The sequence below is a fragment of the Coturnix japonica genome, chromosome 4 (genome assembly GCF_001577835.2).
Source record: "Coturnix japonica isolate 7356 chromosome 4, Coturnix japonica 2.1, whole genome shotgun sequence".
Classification (NCBI taxonomy): Eukaryota; Metazoa; Chordata; class Aves; order Galliformes; family Phasianidae; genus Coturnix; species Coturnix japonica.
The window spans coordinates 32,584,964-32,606,916 of NC_029519.1; the positions used below are offsets into that span (position 1 = coordinate 32,584,964).

Below are 21,953 nucleotides of genomic sequence, written 5' to 3' on the forward strand. Positions count from 1 at the left end.
TGACTATTGCTGCAGCATGTGTCACCCTCTCAGTTCTGAATCTTTACAGTAAATGCTCACTGTCTCCTCTTTAGTATTTTAACCCCTTTGCCTAAAATGCAAAGCAAAGTAGAAGCAAGCATGAAAATTGTTTGTAGTTTATCTGATGTATTCCTAGTATTATTGAAGACTTGTGGAGGAAAACAGATAAATAACTACATTCAGATAAACAAATCCCTCATAACTTCTACAAATCATGCATATGATCTCAAAATGCAACTAGTTTAATTCAAAACTCAGCCTGACACCCTATTGTAGCATGTTTTGGGTGATAAATTTTTGTGTAGTTTTTTTTTGTATGTTAGGTTTGATTCCACTAAAACTAGTTGCAAAACTGTTGTTTATGTCCTACTGGCAGGACAAAGATCATATGTTAGTGTGCAAATATGATAAAAGTAAGACTACTGCTTGTATTGAATCTCTTAGCATTGTTGAATTTGATTATTTTGTGAGGAACTTTAGTAAGACAAAAACAATTTAAGGCTCCAATTTTGGGGGGAAATGTGGTCTTTAGAAAACTGTCCTAGTCTTGTTAATTGTATATATGGGTATGTATGTGTATATATCTTCTTTATTGGTAGTACACAAATCCCCCTGGAGAAACAAAACTTAACTGGCTAGTTCTTAGTTGTCACTCCATTCTTCTGTTAAAAAGTACATATATATTGTTTGTTTATTTGTTTTCCAATAGGGCGGAGTGAATGGCTTGACTGGAGAACTAGAATTTGCAGAAAATGGGGGAAATCCCAATGTGCATTTTGAAATTTTGGGGACAAATTATGGAGAAGATCTTGGCAGAGGCATCCGCAAGGTGAGGCTACATATATTCAATCAAAATATTGTCTTTTACTTCATTTTCTTAATCTTTCTTTTGTGCCAATCTGACAGAAAAAATAGCTGGTGGCAGATATACATGTTATATTTTATTGAGAGAAATGAGAAGTGGTATGAAAATTCTTAAATGTATAGGTAAACATCCATTTTATTATTGCAGAGAGACACTGCTGTTGGACATATTGATCAAAATGTTGTTCCTTATGCGCGGTATGTTAACATGCTGATAGGCTGTCACAGAAGGCTAGTGAAGGCTGTTGTTTTGTAGGCCTTGCAGCCCATTTCAAAAATAGTGTGTCTTACATCAGAAGATGTTTAGAGCACCCAGATTTATGCTGGATGCTTATGGTTATAGTAAAATGTCTCAGTTTTTAGGTGATTAAAATTTATGGCTACATAGCTATAAAATTCATAGCTAGGAAGAGAAAATCTGTTGCAAAGTAGACAAAAATTGTGTAATTTCTTGCTTTCATTTCTACTAAATCATCCTGTACTTAGACATGTAAAGTTAGTTACTTAGCTGCTAGACAAAGACCAAATGTTTCAAATTGCGTACATGTACAGCGAAAGGAACAGAACTCTGTTTGCAATCTATATCCTTAAATTTGTATGGATGGACCTCTATCTGATGTGGAGAATGATGCACAAGTCACATCATACCTTTTAGGAGAATAGAAGACAGATAAATAGGCTCTTCTGGGAGCAACCATTCTTCAAAGATAAACCTGTTGAAAGCCAATACCTGGATTTTTTTCATTTAGTGTATTGAACCTAAATAGATTGTCTCAAAGCAGTTATCTTAATACATGTATACTGCTTCCATGTGTCAGAGTCACTGTATGATGAAGTACATCATTTGTCTGCATACCTTCTGCAGTAAAAAGATAAGTGCTCTGAAGGAAGAGAGAGATAAATAAAAAGTTAAAACTGACTATAAACTCCTAGAATTTCTCCTTTGATTTTCATCAGAATTGTTATTCCATTTGTACTGTTCTAGGCTCCATTATATCATCTGTTGTCAATAAGTTAATACACACATGTGCCTACAGCTATGTCACCTTGAGCAGAGATCCCAACAGATGCTTCAGAAGCTAAATGAGGCTGGATCTTGTTAACATTTGGAAGGACGCTTTGCAAAGCCTTTAGGCAATCAGAATGTTGGATGAGTCTTTTTCCCTCACCTACAAATTGAGTCTGTTTCAACACGTTTTGGTTTGATTTATTTCTTATGCTATGCATTTAGGACCTATTTATTTTCTATAGCGACTAAGTAGTCTTTCCTGAGACAAATCTATATGACTTCATTTAATTTAATTGATTGATTTTGGTTCACTTTTGACTTCAGGCCTTTGTAGGTGAATGCCTGAATGCAACATTCAGTTGTGTTTTCTCATTTCACAAAACGATAGAAGGGAGAGAGATCCACAAAAAAACTTGCAGAAACAGAAATATAAAGGGAATTCCTAGTTTATCTTGCTCTTCTTCATTGCTGCAAATTTAAAGAGGAAACTAATGAGCATGGGCACACAGAAGATTGCAAAGTAATGAGAGTGCAAAACAGGCTTTTTGGAACTTCCTTGTTTACCCTTTATTTTAGCTCAAGGACAAAGAGACATTGTTTGTCTTTGGGAGGAAATAATTGGTCAAATAGAATGGAGCTGAGCACAGAGTATCTTTAGACCATGGAACTCAGTGTTACAGAGCCTTACCCAGAGGAAAATCAAGGTTAAAAAAATAAATAGGACATAGAAAATATGTATTTTTATTTTGTTTTTGCAAATATTATATAAAGAGATTCTTGGCAAATTTTTGTGATGAAGATTGCACTATTAGTGTCTACCTTCTGTGCTTTATGATGCTCTATAGCAAATTTAAAAATAAATAAATAAAAGCATCCAGAGCAGAACTGATTTAATCTGTTCCGGTACCTTTTTCTAAATGACATTCACTGATCCAGAGAAAGCCTTAGAAGGAGCTCAGATGTAGTTTTTAGATAAAGGCATTTTTTTAATTTTTTTTTTTAGAAAGAAAGTCATGTATACCTTGTGAGAATGTAATAATTGTTCCTTAAAATGTCTTTCAAGAAGGTTTAAACTAATTCAAATTTAATACTTATTTACTCGCTTTTCTTTATTTACCTGGACTGTAAAACAAATTAAAAGAATTGTGATATTTATAGTCAGTGTCTACCCTAACTCAAGCCCTAATAAACAAGCTGTGGTTCCTGGAACAATTACATCATATATATATTTATTTAAGGTGAAAATGCCAGATGTTGATTTTATTCCCTTGACAAAAGGTCACATGTTTCATCTTTGAGTTTTTCTTTTACAGAATATGATCCAGTAGTATTGGAAGCAAATTTTAACAATTACAGGAGTGACACACATTTTTGTTAGCAAGACTGACTAAAGTACACCTTCGCTTTCCATGTATTTAGTGATCTCTCTACAGAACTACCTAATCATTTTAATTTCTCAGTTCCAGTGGAAGAAGCTGCAATTAGCAGGCTGACTGAAATTTATAAACAAATGCATCTTTTCTAATTAATGTGTTTTCAAGTACTTTTGCAGAAGATAATAAAGGGTGAAATCTTGACAAAAGGCCCATTGAAGTTGCTGGAACCAGAAGTTCACATCAAGTCAAGTGTGTGAAGAATTTTTTTTCCCCTAATGAATAATCAATTTATTTTAATTAAAGCAAGCAACATTTGAAAAAGCACTCAGATTTCTCAAGTGTCCAAATTCTATTTGAAGTCAGTTCTGTTAGGGTCCCAAAGCTATTCACTAACTTCTGGAATGTTCACCGATGCTTACAGGTCAATAATCCTGGGACTCAAAAGTGAAAACAGTTTAGAATGCATCAAGATGTTGCATGTGTTTGTCCTTGCTAGACACTTTTTACCATGTACCTAGAAGAAGGAATTATCATACCTGGAAAGCAGCCTTAGCACTGACATGAAAAGTCATTGTGTAAAGGCCTTTCATTTAGTGAGGAATTAACAAATTCAGCAGTGGGATTTGCCTGAAATACAAATTTCTCATGCTACTTATCTCACCTGGATGTACTGTTGCATCTGTAAATACCATCCATCACCTTGCAGACCAGGGATCATTTAAGCTGTATGTGTTGCCAGGGTCAGATACTTGGAGTAATACAATCAGATCACTGCCAGATACTGATTTTATTGAAACCAGCAGTGTTTCAGTCCCAGAGGAACTGCAGAAAAACTCTTGCTTTTACATATCGTGCTGTGGCCTGCATTTGTGCAGATATAGTTATATCCAGTGAGAGACAAGGATATGTTTCTGACATTTCTCTGTTGGCATTTGTCTGTTGGTGTTTGACATTTGAGTATGTATTCTTTGACATTTAAATTTCAGCGTGATACTTTTATCTATACTGTTGAAGTAAAAGCTGCCATTCCTCTGAATAACCATCCAACATACAAATGAATGAGCTCATAGCTCAGAGGAGTACTCTTTTATATCTTAGTGGTGTAGAAAACAGCACTGCAGAAATGAAGTGGTTTTCATGTTTCTTCTAGTGCTCCTTGAAATTCAGAACAGGCTCATCCTTTGATCCAGACCTCTGGAAATTTATAGGACCTTCTTGTTCTTTCCACACTGTCCTTCTTACCACATATAGGCAATTGGAGTCCATGGTACATTTTGCTCTGCCTTTCTGTCCCTCTTAGAGTGTACCCACCTCCTATGAATTTTCCTTCTCTTCTTGACCTGGGTTCTCTTGTTTTCTCCATCCAGACTTTGTCTGTCTCCCTCTCTGCACTGCAGTGTGCTTGTCAGGCCTTCCTTTGCATTCATATTATCTGGAGTTGTCTCAGAGCAAGCAGGAAGATGGATACCCTGAGTGGGGTGGCTGAATTGCCCAGGATGCTTTGAGCCTGCAGTGTTTGTCTGGTAGGATTTCATGGCTCTGTCCTTAATGATTTTATGTGGTAACCTTAAGGAGAAAATGATACATATCTTAACCCAAGGAGTATCTATATTGTGAGGCATTTCATATGTATGTCAGTGAAGCCATAAAGCCTGACAGCGGTGGTGATCCTCTCTCCTCTGCTAGCATGACTGATGAGACCTTCCATGCAGCATCAATTCATGCAGGTTTTATTTTACAGCTTATTATTATAGGCTGCATGGAACATGTTATAGTTGTGATATTTTTTCAAAGATATTAAGGTTTGGTTGTTGGGTTTTTTTTTTTCAATCTAGTGAAACAAGTACTACTTCTTCCATTTCATCGGAGAACAGATGATTACAATAGTGGCTTTCCTATGTTATCCAGTATATCAATTTTTCTTACATTTGCTTCAAGAAGCATTATATATTAGAAGTCTGCATTTGGTTTCTCTCTTGGGGAAATTTCTGTCTCTTCTGATACAGTTAAACCTTTTTTTAGGGGGGGAGGAAGGGAGCAAGGGCATCTTATTTCTCTTATTTGCTCTTGCTGCATTAGCTAAAAAATAGTTGGGCAGCTCTACTGACATGTTAGCTAGCACTATGTAAATCAGCAAGAATGGACACAGTATTTTCTTCTTGGTTAGCTACATGAAGCAAATTATAAGTTCACCTGTTCTCTTTGTGATCATGATCAAAGGTAGAGTTCTGTAATGTAATTTAAAAATGTATATATATCAGCAGTTGGTATTTTAAGCTGTGATCTGTTCCAGCTGCTTTTAAAGGCTGGCATGCAATTTATGATGTGACTGAAAGATACACTTACAATTTACAGTGAGTTATTGACGATGTGTTTTTTAGTGAGTTGAAAAGAAAGCCGTGTCTGCTTTGCCTCTAGTATTGACAGAAATGATAGACCTTGTACAGGACTAACATGATGCTCTCTTTAAAGCAACTTTGAATACATAAGTGGCCTGTTAAAAATGAAACAAACTACTTAATGCTAACAGTAAAGAAGTAATTAAATACCTTGGTGCATTGGTACCTGCTGCTCCAGTCCAGTGAAGTTTTTACACCTGCTGAAGAGTAACATTTGCTTCCTACTTTTAGTGCTGTGCAACCTGTGAAGATACAGTGAAAATCTTTAGTAACATTTAGTAACATTTCAGTGAAATTTAATTTGGCTAGGAAGTGTTGAGAATTTGCATGTTATCGCAGTGAAGTTTATGTTAGAGATCGATGACTTGAAAATGCAACACTGGTTTGCTTAAAAGTTAAACTAAACAAAAATTACACGTATTAGACTTCTGAAGATCAAAACAAGGGAAAACTGTATTCCTGATTTTTTTAAGTTTAAAAAATGTTTCTCTTTTTCTCTTGAATAAAACTTATTTAATTTAAAATGTGAGACATTGAAAGAGACATTGAAACTGACTCTGAGTAATCTGTGGATTACTCATCTGGAAAAGAGATCCAAATACTGCTTTTGTACAGTCAAGTGGCTGCCCTGACCCTAGGCTGTTTGTCCAGACAAGCTTTTCAGTGCTCCTAACATAAGAAAAAAAGTCAGAGATGTGCCTCAGTGGATTCGGCCAGAGGAACATAGAAGACCAAAGCTGAAGTCCTTCTAGTGATCATTTATTTATGCAAAACAACTACTATAGGGTGTGTTATGAGCAACCTGCATGTTCCCTGTGAATTATTCACTTGTGGACTGGTACATCCACTGGGAATACATGAGTCTGGATCAGGTAAAATTGACCAGAACACAAACTCTCAGACTCCAAACAAAAGCCCACAAAGCCAAGAAAAACTCAGTGCAATAGCAACATATGAAATTCCACCTGTTTCTCTCAAGAAGAAGGTCAATAAGCCATGTCTGCTGAGCTCATATATTCAGCATTCAAAAATTGAGGTACCAGTCATAAGGGAGCCAACTCCAAGCTGTGAGATGGGATAGGTGCCCAGGTTTCTCAGTCTAGAATGTTAACAGTATTTGGCAGGTAAAAATTTGTCTCAGACAATTGAGATAGAGGTTTATTTAGTTAGTTGTGACATTTATAGAGTTTAAGGAGACTAGCTTGTTCCCCCCCCCCCCAACCCCCCCAAAAAATCTTTGAAACCTCTTAGTAACCGCATCATTCTGAAATGGAAGTTTTACTCATACGTTGGGGATGGTGGGAAAAGGAGAAAATGCAGAGTGGCAGGAGGGGAGGGGATGGTGCATTGGGACCCTGGGGAGAAGCATTGGTTTCAAACAGATATTCCCCTTGGGTTATTTTTTTGGTTTTTTTTTTTGTTGGTTTTTTTTTTGTGCTCTGTAGAATTTCTCTGGGCAGTTTTGGCAGGGATATGTCTGTCCCTATTTTGCTTGGAATTTCCATTCTTGTCAAAACTCACATGAATGTTCTTACTGTAAACTGCTTTCAGTAGGATTGAGAGTTTTGACTGATCTTTTTCATTACAAAGAGACAGATTTTTTTAATGTGTTTTAAATTATATAGTTTCATTTTTTTAATTCACATTTGTTCATCAGGATGAGGATATATTTTACACTCATCTTGTTAAAAATGCAGTTGCCTTGACAGAAAAGAACAGGGAAAACTTTTTCCCCTTTCATAGCTGTATTTTAATTTCCTTTAATATACTGCTATGACAGTGGATGCTTGAGAAAGATCAGCCATTTAAAAAAAAAAAAAAAAAAAAAAAAAAAAGCTAACAACTATCTGTATCAGTTACTTCTGTTTTCCACTGATATTGTTCAGAAAGTGCCTAGCCACAGCAGCTCCCATGTGATTGATTATCCTGTGCTTAAAAGTGGATGTAAGAGCATAGCATGCCACAGAACATCATTCTTTCACTTTTAGAAATAGAGATTCTCTGAATAGAGGAATGTGCTCTAAGCTTATGTTTGTTTCACTAGGGAGAAAAGGTCAACTTGGACTGAAACACTGGCCAGGTTATTGTAGTGTGAGGAATTTGGTTTGTTTCCATTAGACACTTTTCCTTCATTTTTTTGGTTCCCATCTTTGTCTTGCCTTTATTACAGCTGGCCACGGGCTGAGCAGACCAAGGGACTGTTTTTCCAAGCTTAACCACTGAAATTAGTAAAAGCATTTTCAATTCCATGTGACTGGCTGAGCAACTTTTGAAAAATGTTTACTATGGCTACGTGGCTTTTTCTTCTGCCTAAGAAGCTATGAGAGCCTCACAGAGAACATGAATTTGCCAAACTGGCTGCCAAGTTGCAGTGGATTTTTATCCTCATATACTTCAGCTGAGCACATTAGCTTTGTAACTGACTTCAGAGATCTGAAGTGCTTGGGAACTTTGAAGTGCCTCCAAAATGACATTTTAAATAATGTTAGAAGAAACTGTGTATGATTAAAGAATGGACTTAATGCTTCATTGACGTCTCAGGCAGCAATGCTGCTATGTGATTTTGAAAATCCCATTAGGGACTTCTCTTCACCTTTAAGGGAGCACTCAGTGGGCACTGCTTCAAAAATGTTGTTCATCATTCCTGAAATTAGTAGAATAAAGCACTCAGCTCAACCTGAAATCATGTTTTTCAAGGTAGAGATTCTCAGTGAAATACAGGTTCATTTCAGAACTGAAGTGTTTAATGTTTTTCTTTTGCTCTTTAGAACTGATTTGTTTTTGACCAAAGCTATCATCTGATGTGAATTATTTAATTTCTTGAATACTTGTAACTGAAATTAATGCATATTTTCCAATGGTAAGTGCACTAATCCAAAAGCAGGGATGTTGTAGTTGATTCACCTTGAAAAAAGAAGATAATAACTAGATCTTCAGACTATTAAGTATTTCCATCCAAATTTGGATGTAAACCAGGTGTAGTCAATAATTAATAGTAATTGGAAAACCGTGTAGACAGGAGATATGAATGATAAAAAATTGAGCTACTTCTTTTAACAGGAGACATAAAGAGACAGTAGTGGGAAATGGGTCATTTAGCTTTAGCCTCTGAGGGTGCTGAAGGGTGCTTTTCAGTTCTTTGAACAAAGAGCTCAGTGCACAGCTGGGGGAAAGCTGAGATGTGCAAAGGCTGTGACACAGATCATAGGGCATAATATGTGGTAGTCTGTCTACAGAGATTTTAACTGAATTGTGTTTTTATTTGTAGGTGGTTGGGTTTTTTTGCTTTGCATGTGTGTGTAGTTTTTTGTTGGTTTTTTTTTTTTTTTTTTGTTGGTTTTTTTTTTTCTTTTCCTAAAGAACTATAAGATGAGCTTGACAGGATTAGGTAGCTTGCTGTGTCCTGCTAAGACAGAACTAACTGTGTCTCCCCATAGTACTGAGCTGTTGTGAATCTGTACATTTATTGTGATGGGTTTTTACTTGAAGGCTGTGTTGTTTCAGAATGCTGAGCATCTGTGGTACATTGAAAGGTCTGGGAGGCTCACACTGATCAAAACTTTGCTGATTCAAGTTTGAAATTAGGCAGATTGCTCTTTTTTTCACACTGAGGTTGCTTTGTTCCAAGCTAACCTATTTGTGGGAAAATATGAAAGCATGTCCTATTAGATGCTGAATGCTTTTGTACGGCAGAGATGAAAGCAAGGGGATTTTTAGCTGGTTTGCTTGTTTGTTTGTGAAAAGACTATTTCATTGATCTTGATGTTGAATATTATTTTATTGACAATATTCTCTGGTACACTCTTGCAGTAGGATAAACAACCCTGGTAAGCCCAATGCCCATTGCTTTTGTAGACATAGAGTGTTTTGTGGCACTTGCTACTAAAACAGGGAGAACAGAAGAAAAACATTTTAACCTTGTTCCCCCTCCTCAGGCTGTGGATACAGGAGAGGTAGTCAAGTCATAAGCTGATTGTGAAACAGGTAGTTGAACTCAAAATGTAGGGTGTGGGGATTTTCACTGGGAGCACCCTCCATAATATATGTGTAATATCTACCACTCGTTCTCCACAGCCTCGAGACTAGATTTACAGTGGGTAAAAATGCGAAAACATCCATGAAACTCATAAAGACTCCCAAATTCTTTGGTAAGGTTCAGACATATAGACAAGAGTTAGAGAGAGTTACATAAGCAGAGAGGCAAGGATCAGCTATCCTCTAGCAAGAGGAGAGTGGTGCCTGCCAGGTAGAATAGGTCAAGTTATTAAGAGTCTCCTATTTGGGCTGGATAAGAAAATGTGTATGGGTGCAGTGGTTAGCTGAAGAGGAAGAGATGAAATGGTGTGTCAAATTGTGGAAATTGCTTTCCTCTGTTGTTAGTGCAACACAGCTGAAAGTACAGTAAATCTGTTGTATTGTTTTTAAGATAGATAAGAAACAAATGGAGATATCTCAAAAGACAAAGTGTCTGAGTGATGTCAACTTAGATAACCATTGCTTGCATTGCATTTTAGTTTTTAACTCATGTATTTCACAGTATGACATTTTAGCATGCTTAAATCTTCATTTGTAAAGAAGTTTTGAATTACTTTTTCTTAGCTATCAGAACAATTCCAGAATTAGAAGCAGCATTTTGTTTTGCCTCAACATTGCATTTATAATAATGCTGAGATCTGTTTCCTGTTTCCCTGTGATTAGAAGAATCTTAGAAGTTATTTCCAGAGATAAAAGTTACTTCTGTGTAACTAGAAAGGGCCACCTCCTTGCACCTTTCGAGTTCTTTTCAGATGATCAAGATGAAGGTGCTGAGATTTTTGATGACTTCATAATATTTTATAGCTCTTTGATAATGTTGATTTTTATGCTCTGTTTTTTGCCTGTTCAGCAGTTATGATATAACGCCTTAATCAAAGGGTAAGTTACAATAAAAAGTAATAGTAAATAGTCTTGCCATGGTGTATTCATGCTTAAAAAGGTATGGCAGAAGTAACAGAGTTATCTACATTATCTCAAGTACTGCACATTTTCATCCCAGTAAGAAGTGACTTTTCCTGATATTAGCTCTTTTTCTTAAAAAAATAAGTTTTTTTAGTAAGGAAATACTGTATTTTAAAGCGTATATCTAGCAGCTGTGGGAGATGTGTTAGTAAATAATCTCAGGCTTACTTCCAGTCCTACTTCTTTCAATTTCTCAAAACCTGTAAAACTGTAAGTATGGCAGTGGGGAGAATTTGCATTTTACATATACAGAAAAGGATAGGGTGGAGTATATTGAAGAAGAGCTTTAAACAGGAAACAGAAATGTATATCAAGAGAAAAGTATATGAAAAAATGTCCTTCTTGAAAAGTATTACGGAAATGAAACTCTTTTTTTTATTTTAGTGGAGTTATCCATCAATTCCAATTAGGAGAGAAGGAACAAGGAGCCAAAGCAAAACCAAAGACAGAATAGTTAACTTAAAGATATAAAGATACAGTAGTTAACTTCAACAGTCACCTAGTCCAACTGCCTGACCACTTCAGGGCTAACCAAAAGTTGAAGCATATTAACAAGGGCACTGTCCAAACATCTTGTGAATACAGATTAGGAGCCAAGGAGCTAATGCAAGAAATAAAGCTGGTTGTTATGGCTGGGCTAGTGCTGTTAAGGACTCCCAACCTCTGAAGCACAACTTCAAGTTATTATCTCTTATGAGTGATACCATCTTCCACCTTATTTTTGATTCCTAATGTGTCTCTTGGAACTCAAATCTAGTCACATCTTCACTGCATTTCCCTGATTCACATTGAACCAAGCTGCTTTTGTACCTCACCTTAGTCAATAATCTAGTCTGTAATGCTGGATTAATTTATTCTGTGGGGAATTGAGTTTCTGTTTGCTTTGAAAATTTGACTTTTGCAATAATTATTTTATTTCCATTATAATCCATAACAATCTGGACAAAAGAATAGATTTTAATGGAGTATGTTAATAATGAGCATTAGTATTTTTTGTGAATATTTTAAAGAAGTCTGCAGTACACACATCTGCTGATTTTGAATCGAAACTTGATTGTTTTTAAAATAATGGAAATATATTTTAAAGCCTCTTTTCTGGTGTTTTGCATCAGTTTTGATGGAAAAATTGTAAAATATTTTAATAATCAAAGCATTAATATTCTAAATTCAAACTTGAGCACTCTTAGCTCTATGTTTATTAAACACAGTTGAAAAGGACCCTTAAAGGTCATCGAGCCTAACTACTCTGCAATGAATAGGGACACCTAAAGCTAGATCAGGTTGCTTGAAGTCCTGTCTGGCCTGACTGTGAGTGTCTCCAAAAGCAAGACATACACCACTTCCCTGGACAACCTGTTCCAGTACCTCACCACCCTTATTGTAAAAAACTTCTTCCTTATGTCCAATCTAAATCTCCCCCCTTATAGTGTGAAATAATTTTCCCTTGTCTTATTACAGCAGACCCTGCTAATGAATCTGTCCCCCTTCTTATAGTCCCCCTTTAGATACTGAAAAGCAGCTATCAGGTCTCCCTGAAGCCTTCTTTTCTCCAGGAAAAACAACCCTGGTTCTCTCAGCTTGTCCTTGTTGGAGAAGTGTTTCATCCCTTGGAACACTTTTGTGTCCCTCCTTCGGACATGCTCCAACAGGTTTTGTTTCTCCTGTACTGAGTCACCTCTAGATGCAGAGTGGTTTCATGGCAAAGGTCTTTGTGCTACTTTTTTAATTTGAGAGAGATGAGGTTAAACGTGATAGGAAACCTAAGTTCTGATTTTTGTTTTTTGAAATCCTATCTACCCTTAATTTCCTTCAATCGTTTTATAAATAGTGACCACTTTTATTCCATGTATTTATGCCTTCTAAGCGTTATTGGGCACTTTTCTAACTGCTGTGTAATATCCAGGTTATTGGTCCATTAGTCATTAGAAGCTGTTTCTAGTTTGTTGTACCACTTTAACATATTGAGGAAAAATGAGTATACCAGTAAAGTAAATGTCAAAAGTTATGACATCTTGTTAAAGAAATGTTTTTCCTCGTCATTGTTATACTTTGTATTTTGTTACTCTTTTCACTCGACTTTAAAAGAGAGGCAATACCTACACAGAAATGTTCGATCTAGTTAAGCTCGCTTTAGATATGTGTATATCTAAACAGAGATGTACCTATGTATATCTAAGAGAAATTAAAGGTGCTTTCATATTTTTTTATTTATCTTTTACCACATATTTACGAAGGTGGCAGGCCACGTACAAATACATAATCATGAGCCAAATTGGTCAGGTTTTCCCCCTGCTGTACAAGTAAGGGGGAAAAAAATCTAATTTCATGGGAATTCTTTGCTTTGTTCATAATCTCTGTTTTTTCCAGTTCTAAACAAAATAGTGCATTTTCTCAGGGGTGGGAGGATGTTAGTTAAAAATAATACAGCATCAGTTAAATGCTCCACAGATTTTGAAATTAAATGTCTGCAGAGATTATTTGCTATCATGCTTGCTATTAAGGTATGTGGCTGTTGTGGGAGATCTTATAATAATCAGAGATATTTCACTGCCCTCTCTTGGTGAGAGCTAAAATTGGTCTCTCCAGTTTCTCTGTTTGACATGAGAACAAAAAGGATTTTCCTTGATTCAGGTGTTACTTATTGGAAATCACTGCAAGTGGGATATTGTGGATTAATAGCTATCCATAAACCTTTTATGGGTGTACTATTTACTTCAGCCTAAATCTTGTCAGGCAGCTCGCTGGTTTGGTCTATGATGTGTGGGCACTCGCATATAGGAATATCTTTGCATTCATTCATTTATGTGGTTCAGTCTTATGCAAACATCTCTATATTATATCCTTTTTCATAAATGTGTAGAAAAAATTTAAAATACATTCAGCAAAATGTCTGTCTTTTGAGCATTGAAAAAGCTCATATGAGCATTCTTCTTATTTGCTGGATGACGATTTCTTCACTATTTTATTGAAACCTATCAACTAGACAGCTGACTCAGGTGCACATGTTAACCAGTAATCTCCCTGTACAATATGCAGAGGGAGGAACTGCCTTAGAAGACAGTTCAAAACTGAAAAATACCTGGAGATATTAGCCAGCTAAATTCACAGTTCACTTCCAAAATCTATCAATAATTTTTCTCCTCCAAATATTTGAAAAGATCAAATTTTTCAAGCTCCCTGAGTTACCACTGAAGCACAGCTTCTGCGTTATGTTTGAGTGCACTGAGAAATCATGCATGGAGCCTTAAGCCATGACTGGTTTCCTAACCACACCCTACAATGAAAGGTGTTGTGAAGCACATCGCAAAAACATGAGCTTCTGTTCCTGAACAATGATTAAATCTGACTAGATTACGTAAAGAATTGTAATTAAACTTCAGTCAATTCTATGTTTCACTTCAGATTAATCAAGCAAATCTTTCAGTGTAGCATTAAGGAGGGGTTAGTTAAGGAAGGGTTTACTGCAGGAAAGACTACAAACTGGAAATTCAGTGGGTTTTGTTTGTATGGTTTGCAGTTCCTGAAAACATCGTTTTCAGTTAAAGCTGTTTTCTACCATCTATTTCAGGAGGTCTGTGTTATAGCAATGTTTATGAGGAAACGAGTGGATTAAAATAAGCCTATATACATATTATATTTGATGAGCTTTTTTTCCAAGCCAAAGAAGTAAAAGAAAACAAAAATTTGCCATATGTCCAGGGCCACTTATGTGGATTGGAGTCCAACATTCTGCTTTGTACTGACAAACATTCAAACACAATTTACCTGTGTTGGTAACAACATAGCAAAATAATGTGTCTGTGTAAGTTGTTTTTATTGAGATCAATGACTTGTAGTGCAGAAGTGAGGATTTGGCGTTTTCCTGTCACAAGCTGCTTGGTTTGAGAGGATGGAGAAGTAGACATGTCAGCATTAGAAAGTTTGAGCTAAGCCAAGAGTTAAACAAATTCCAAGGGAAAGGCTGAATGGGAGGTGAAATGTGATGGAAAGGCAAGGAGACAGGGAAGGGATTTGGATGTTTACTGTTTAAAGACACTACTGCCCTCCAAGCAACATTTTGTTACTGAGCAGGATGTCTTCAAGAAAAGCCTTCTTTTCTCCTATCCTGTCTTGCATTGAGAATAAAGCTCTCTGACCTGACTTATCACCAGAGGGCTATTAGGAACTCTGCAGATCATAAAGCTCATTGTTCACTGTTGTGCTTGTGATCCAGCAGTGGCTCTCTTTGAACACCTGGAGGGGAGCGGGTGGGCTTTTCTGGCATGTGGCAGTATCAGCAGGTCTGACTTGTAATGAATTAAGGTCGTGCTTTATAAGAATTCTCTCAGCTCCCCAGCAGTAGAGCCAATCAATCTGTAAGGAGCTTCTGCAAATGTCACCTTGCAAACTGGCTACATGCTTCGGCAGGAAATCAGAAGTAGCAAAAACAACTCAAGAACCAGCTTGAGAAATGGTTATTAATTTTTTCTTCTGTCTTTGCTGAAAGGGGAAACAATCATATCTCTTTCAGCACAGCAGAATAAGAGGAACCATGACACATTTTAAAAATGTAATATATTTGATGCAGCAATCTTGGTACATGGTGTTGTGAAATGCCTCAGGGCTGCCACACAGTTCCCTGCTTTCTTTCTTATGTAGCTGTTATTTCAAGTCAGTATTACAGGATATGTCCCATCCCCTAATGCATTTTTGAAGGAGACATATTCATGACTAGATGTTCTCTACTGACTATTTCTGTCGTAATAGGAAGGCCAGTGTTTAAACTTGGCATTATAAATCTGGCTGGCTGATGCATTTCTCCACATTACCTATGTCAGGGATTTGACTTGTCTGGACAAACACCAACTGAAGGTGAGTTTTAGACTCAACTGAAGCACATTGGTGACATGAGTATGGGGCAAGAATGCGGGGTGTTAAGGGGGATTTGTGGCTTCTCCATTCCTCTCTGGTTTTAATTTCTGATGTCACTGGATGAAGCCATAGGAAGGACATTTTTTTAAAGTTCCCCCATGAATGCAGGAAGAGTTTGGAGGAAGAAAAGCTGTTTGGGAAGAAGTGTGGGAAGAGAGAGAACGTGACTGCTTCCTGTACCAGCTTCTTGTGTTTCACTTGTTTTGTCTTTGCCATCCAAGGTTCCAAGTGCACCTAGTCAGTGTGAAATGCCAAAAGCAGGATACGGTTAACTCCTTGGCTCCCTGTTATATCTGTACGCAGGTAAAAGATCACCACTTACCTTTTAGTACTGACTTTCTAATAACCTGAGAAACTAATCTGAGTTAGGTTTTTTTTTGTCAGAATGTTTTATTTTAAGCACAAACAGGTGCTTATCTCTATGTATGTATGCATATATGTGTATGGGTACATGCACACAGACTGGTAGCCTATAGTTTTTCTGTATAGCCAAGGACTGTAGAGCTGTCTGTGCAAAAATAGATTGTCCAGCCTCAAACATAGAATGTTTAGAAATCCTGACTACTCAAAGGTGGATTGGACTTTCAACTCCAGATCTTTCTAAAACCTTGAGGCTTTTCTCTACTGGAGATCACATATCTTTTGAAAATCTCTAATTCAGATGGTGCCTAACTTGCTAGGAGATTGCTTGCTGTAGCTCTGCACATGGTTTTCTTGTGAGTACCAGCAGGTATTATTGGTCTCTCTTTACTTTTATTCCTATTCTTTCGGTCGACCTCTCTTTGAGTAGAAAGTCATTGCATCTCTTCTCTTCCCAAGTGCACATGTTATACTGGAGAACTAGGTATTCAGAGCTGTGCTATCACAGTACTCTTTATAGTAGTAATGAATAGATTATGCCTGAGACAGTCATAGGAAATTGCGCCTGGGTTTTAACTTCTCTGATTAATAACTTTACAGGGAGCCATTTTATTTCTTGGTTTCTCTTTTCTTCTTGCCCTCTGACACTTTTGTCCTTACCTTCCTGACTCAATACTTCGTGTCATCAGTTTTTTCCTTCTTTTTGTCCCTCCCTAATGCATTCAGAGATATACATGAGGAAGCTATAAAATTATATATATGTATTTTTCTTCTGAATGAGTCACTTACCTGACTTTTATCACTGTAATGTAAGAGTGTAATGAGCCAACTGTCTCAGATGGGTTATTAGAAAAGAGTCACTTAACCATTTATTTTTGGTTTCAGGCTTAGATGGATCAGTTCATTAGAGCTACCATGAGCCCTGACAACAGATTTATGAGAAGGAGATTGCTTTATCTTATGTTCTTAGATTGCATTGTATTGTCTGGTAACAATTGGATGTCACTTAGTATAGTCATTTCCATTCTTTTTTGGATTCATTTTTCCAGCCACATAGTATTTTCAATGTTTACTCTTCAAATTCTGTTCCTGATGTTTGAGCATTAGTAGATTTGTTAGACTTGAGTGCACAATATGTGTGGAATATTGGATTGGTTTTTCTATTGGCTTGAGCTATTCTGTTTCATAGATCCTCCTAGCTGTAAGCTGTTTTTATCTTCCTTTAGACCAGAGTTCTTCTTCACGTACAAATACATATATACTTTTTGCTGGAACACTTCATTTCATTTTCTTTCTTCCAACAAGACTAAATTAGCTGCAGAAAATTCTCTAAAGCTTCTGCAAAACCCTGAGATGTATTACTCTCCATTTAGGTGTAAATTTTCCTATGTGACCTTTAAGACTGCATTAGAAATAGCATGACAAAATACACACTAAATTTAAAAAAAGACCAACATTAGCTAAAGTTCCCATTTTTTTGAGCTAGGATATTTATGTAATTTACAGATCAGTAATTAAACCAAGACATTTAAGGTTGTGGGATTAAACAGTCATATTCTCAGTAAAAGTGATTTTAGCTTTGTTTTTTAAGTGTGACTAATGTAAATAAAATTAACATGTATGTATTTATTTACATAATTGTTCCTTGGAGAGAGAAATTTTATCCCACACTAAAAGTATTCTTGATGAAAAAAGAAGCATTGAGAGAGGCTCTTTTTTGCACAGTATGGGTTAGGAATCTAAATTTACAGAGCTAATTGGAGCTAAAAATCTTAACCATCTTGGAAGATGAAAACAACATGGACAATTAAAGATTTAAGACCCTATATTTAGGTGCAGAATGAGTAACATCTAAGGTATTTTCCAGCATTACAGGTATTTAGTCCATTCAACAGGAAGATTCAGAACATTATGGTCACAGATGGTCAAGGATGATTTATCCATGAGAATTTTAAACATTACATATTAATTTGTGATTTCTTCATTAGTTTTATGGGTATTTTTCACCATAGAAATACCTGCTTAAAAAAAGTAGATAAGCTGTTTCCGATATCTGTCTCACTGTCACTGAACTTCCTTAACTGTAGACAAGGGCAGGTGTCTCAGAAATACAAAATCAAAGTTATTGCTCCTAGCTTTGGAGAAGGCAGGAATGAGTTTTACTCTTTGGGGTAATAGATGGCTTTGCTCTGTAAATGCTGATTTTCAACTGAAGGTGCATGATATGCAGAAATCATGCAGAGTGTAGTTCTGGAAAGCTTTTGGCTCTGGCAGGGATTATATCTCTTTTCTTGTGGCTTTTCATGGCTTAAGAGGCAGGGTGCTAGCAGTTCATTTGAACTGTTGTTGAATGTGTCTGAAGTGATCTCATAGGTACCCCTCCTGATTTCTGTCCCCACGAGTCTCATTCAAGCTGGGGACAGAAGGGTGGGGTCAGCCAGTTGCCATGAACATCACTTGTGAAGGCTGATGAAAGCACTCTCATCTCCTTATGCATTTGGTCTGCAGGAACAGAACTTGCTGCCAACAGTTGCCTATATATAATTAGCTGCATTTAAAATGCCAGTAAAATATCTCTAAAATCAATGTTGTGAGGCAGAAATGTGGTTATTAGTGTAGCAGTGTGCTTTTTTTTCTTCCTTCAATTTTAATTTCTGCAAGTTCAATTACATTTGAGTTTACAGAGATCAGAGGATAGAGGAAATTAGTTCAATTTGTTTTTAAAATCTACATTTAACTTGAGGCCTTGAATTATGCGGATTGTAAATCATGAGGGGTGCTCCAAAAGTAATGCCTCCCATGTTATTATTCTGGCTTATGGCATCAGAGGTGGAAGTTGGTGATACGGCAGTAGAGGTTGATCTTCCCACCAGAATCCCATTACATTTTGTTGCTGTGTGAAAAATGGCAACAGAGAGGCAGCCAAACAAAATAGTGCCTGATGTGGAAATGTGTGAAGCAAAGGTGTGTCATTAAATTCCTCCATGTGGAAAAAATTGTACCCACTGATATTCATTGATGCTTGCTGAATGTTGATAGAGACAAAAGAATGGATGTGAGCACAATGAGGCGGTAGGCAGTGCATTTTTGCAGCAGTGAGTGACAGCAATATGAAAGACAAGCCACATTCTGGATGGCCATGCAGATTTTCATGAGCATGGCATGCAGGCTCTTGTTCATCGCTGGTGAAAATACATAGCTGATGGTGGTGTCTGTTGAAAAATGGTGATTTGTAGCTGAGAATTTGTTCTATCAAATAGCGCTATTGAGCTCTTTGCATCTGTTGTAGTTTCCATGGAAACAATTAGGAAGCACTACTTTCAGAATGACCTTTGTACATTTCAGAAGTTCACTGACTTTTTTCAGCAAAGGAGTTTTTCCCATTGCAAATATTCACTGAATATACGTTCTTTCTCCCCACACTATTTTGTTTCAAAAAGGATAGAGTTAGGAGTGTATGTTGTGCAGAGCTTTAGTAAGACTGTACATTTTTCAAAGAAAAAAGTGTAACTCTAGACCTTGTGTTGAGAAATAAATGAGCAAATGTTGTAAAAAGAACTTTCCACCTACTGTTCCTTAGTTTACAAAGCCTACACAGGTACAGCTGAGTACCTGAAAATAATGTTTTGGGGTATGGAAGTTATGTATCTTCATTCTGTGGCTCCTGTCTTTAAAAAAAGCTACTGCAAGACATCATGTTTATGTGAGTGATATGGGGAAAACTTTATAACTTCTGTTCAAACTATACATCACCTGCAGCTTGTGAGGCTGATATTTCCTAGCAACTCCCCACAATGGTGCTGCTGTGTTCTGCCGATGAGTAATTGCACCATTATAAGGCAAAACCCAGAATAGCTTCCTCAATTTCGCAGTCTGTTTAACAGAGAGAAAATCATTCAAATGGCCATAATTATCAAAGTCCTCACTCCTGTTGATGCTGGAAGCAGAGAACCTGCTGCACTAGCCCTGTCTGTTGGAGCAGTAGCTTGATTGCACTTCCCTTCTCAAGGGCCATCGTTAGACTAGCTATGTTGATTTGCATTAAAGATGCATTGTGCATACCAGAGATTTCCAGCAGGATTCGTGAACATATCAAAGCTTCTAATCAATCCTATTCTTGTCTTGTCTACAATTTCTGTGCATCTTAACACCTCAATAGACATTGTGGTTTTTCTTCCTTTCTTAATATTTTAAGAAACAGTTGATTGCCTGCACTACCTGGAATAATAATTAGCTTTAAAGTTTGTTATGACATATAGTAAAACTTAGGATGACTGGCAAAATAAAGGTCAGCTTTATGATTACTCCATTAACAAAATATGTAGAATTACTGCATGATGTTAGTTGTATCAGAGGTAAGGAGAGATCAAATAGTGACATCGTCAACACTTCGCTGATGTATTAATCCAGCTTGGAGTGCAGACATTATCTTTTTGCACTTTGACTGAAAAAGTGCTTTTTGGAATGTACAGTTAAGAACATTTGTGCACCAGACATCTATATCACGGCCTCTTCATTGGCATCTACAAGTTTCTGTATATTTATGGACATAGAAAGGATTCAGTGAGAACTTTTCCTCTTCATATATCTTATTGTTCATTGTGTTTGTAGTTTATTTACCATATGAATACACTTTCATGTTTTCATATTCTGAGTGAAGAAAGAATCAGCCAGCATTTTAGGTGTAATATATCTTCCCTAAGTTTTAATACTGCATCTGTCCTCTTCATGTTTTTTCATTCCTTTATTTCTCTGACTGTCACTAAATGCAGAAGGGCTAAGTGCTTTTAAGTACAACAATGGTATATATATTACCACAGAGGCTCCAAAATTTAATTAGAAAAACACCAGGAAATGAATTCTCAGTGGGCTGGATACTGTGAGGAACTTGAACTCAAGAATGGCATAGGCCATTCCTCACAAGGTTTGTAGTTTCTCCAGACAGGAAAATCCCTCAAGATCCTTTTGATTCTGACTGTACAGAATCAAACTGTAGATTTGTTAGAATAAATTTAAGGTCTTTTCCTTTACTGGAATATTATCTCCTCTGCTTCCAAACTTTGGCAATTGGATATTTGTTGAATTAGTGTAATGTCTGATTTGGAGATTAAAAAAACAATCTTAAATGACAAATTCTGCAAATTTTACCTGCAGAACATGCTTTATAAGACATTTTCAATTTCATTTTCACCACACACAGTACTTGGATATTTTCCTAGACTAAAATTTAAATCTGTTGCCTGCAACTTTAATGCCTTGGACACGTGCCTTAGAAGACAGACAGACATACTACAGAAATGACAAAGCAGATTTAACATTTTTCTAGTGCTGTGGAATGTGGTTCTGATTTTGTCCGGAAAAGTTTCATTTTTCCTTTGAAAGAGAAGGTAAATTATATGAATTTAAGAGGTTTTAGATTCCAGTTTTTCATTAATTACCTTGTTCATGCTAACATAATAGCTTACCGTTCTTGTTCTCAAACCAACACAATAATAAGTTTCCATTTTACTTTTTGTGATGGAAGCTGCATTTTATTTTATAATTACACTTACACTGTAGCCTCACAGACATATGTCATGGTTCTGAATGGAAAAATATTTATGTACTCCACTAACACAGTCAAACCCAAGCTAAATTAGCGTGATTCTGAGTGAAAGTCCTGGTAAAGGCTTAGTGCAGGCAAATGCTTTATCTCAGAGCATGAGCTAAGCATCTGCCTTACATCATCCAGTGTAAATGTGAATCAAGTTAATACTTTACATATTTAGAAGATTGCCAGAAGCAAATAAAAACTATGAAAATGAAAAGCTTTTTGTTCTTGTATAATGCTACTTAGAATAAAATGAAAATATATATATATCCTGTACTTTCATTGGGTGTAATATGCATAATGAAAATGTTCAAGTGGGTTTCTAGCAGAGGCAGATAACTGGAGATGCTGTTTAGAAAATTCATATAGTACATAATGCTAAGTCTACATCACACAAGTGAACCATGAATATAAATTTAATATGC

At 36.5% G+C, this 21,953-nt stretch overlaps 1 protein-coding gene across 7 annotated transcripts in view; it reads left to right on the plus strand.

Moving 5' to 3' along the window:
* The window catches only part of GRID2 (glutamate ionotropic receptor delta type subunit 2), a 637,614-nt gene that overhangs the window by 458,417 nt on the left and 157,244 nt on the right, over window positions 1–21,953 (plus strand). For all 7 annotated transcript variants that reach the window (XR_001554883.2, XM_015861346.2, XM_032444177.1 and 4 more), the window contains one exon: window positions 731–850. Coding sequence is in view for 6 of the 7 variants with exons in the window: in XM_015861346.2 (XP_015716832.1) it covers window positions 731–850 (120 nt within the window). In the remaining variant the exon portion in view is untranslated. The remainder of the gene's footprint in view (window positions 1–730; window positions 851–21,953) is intronic.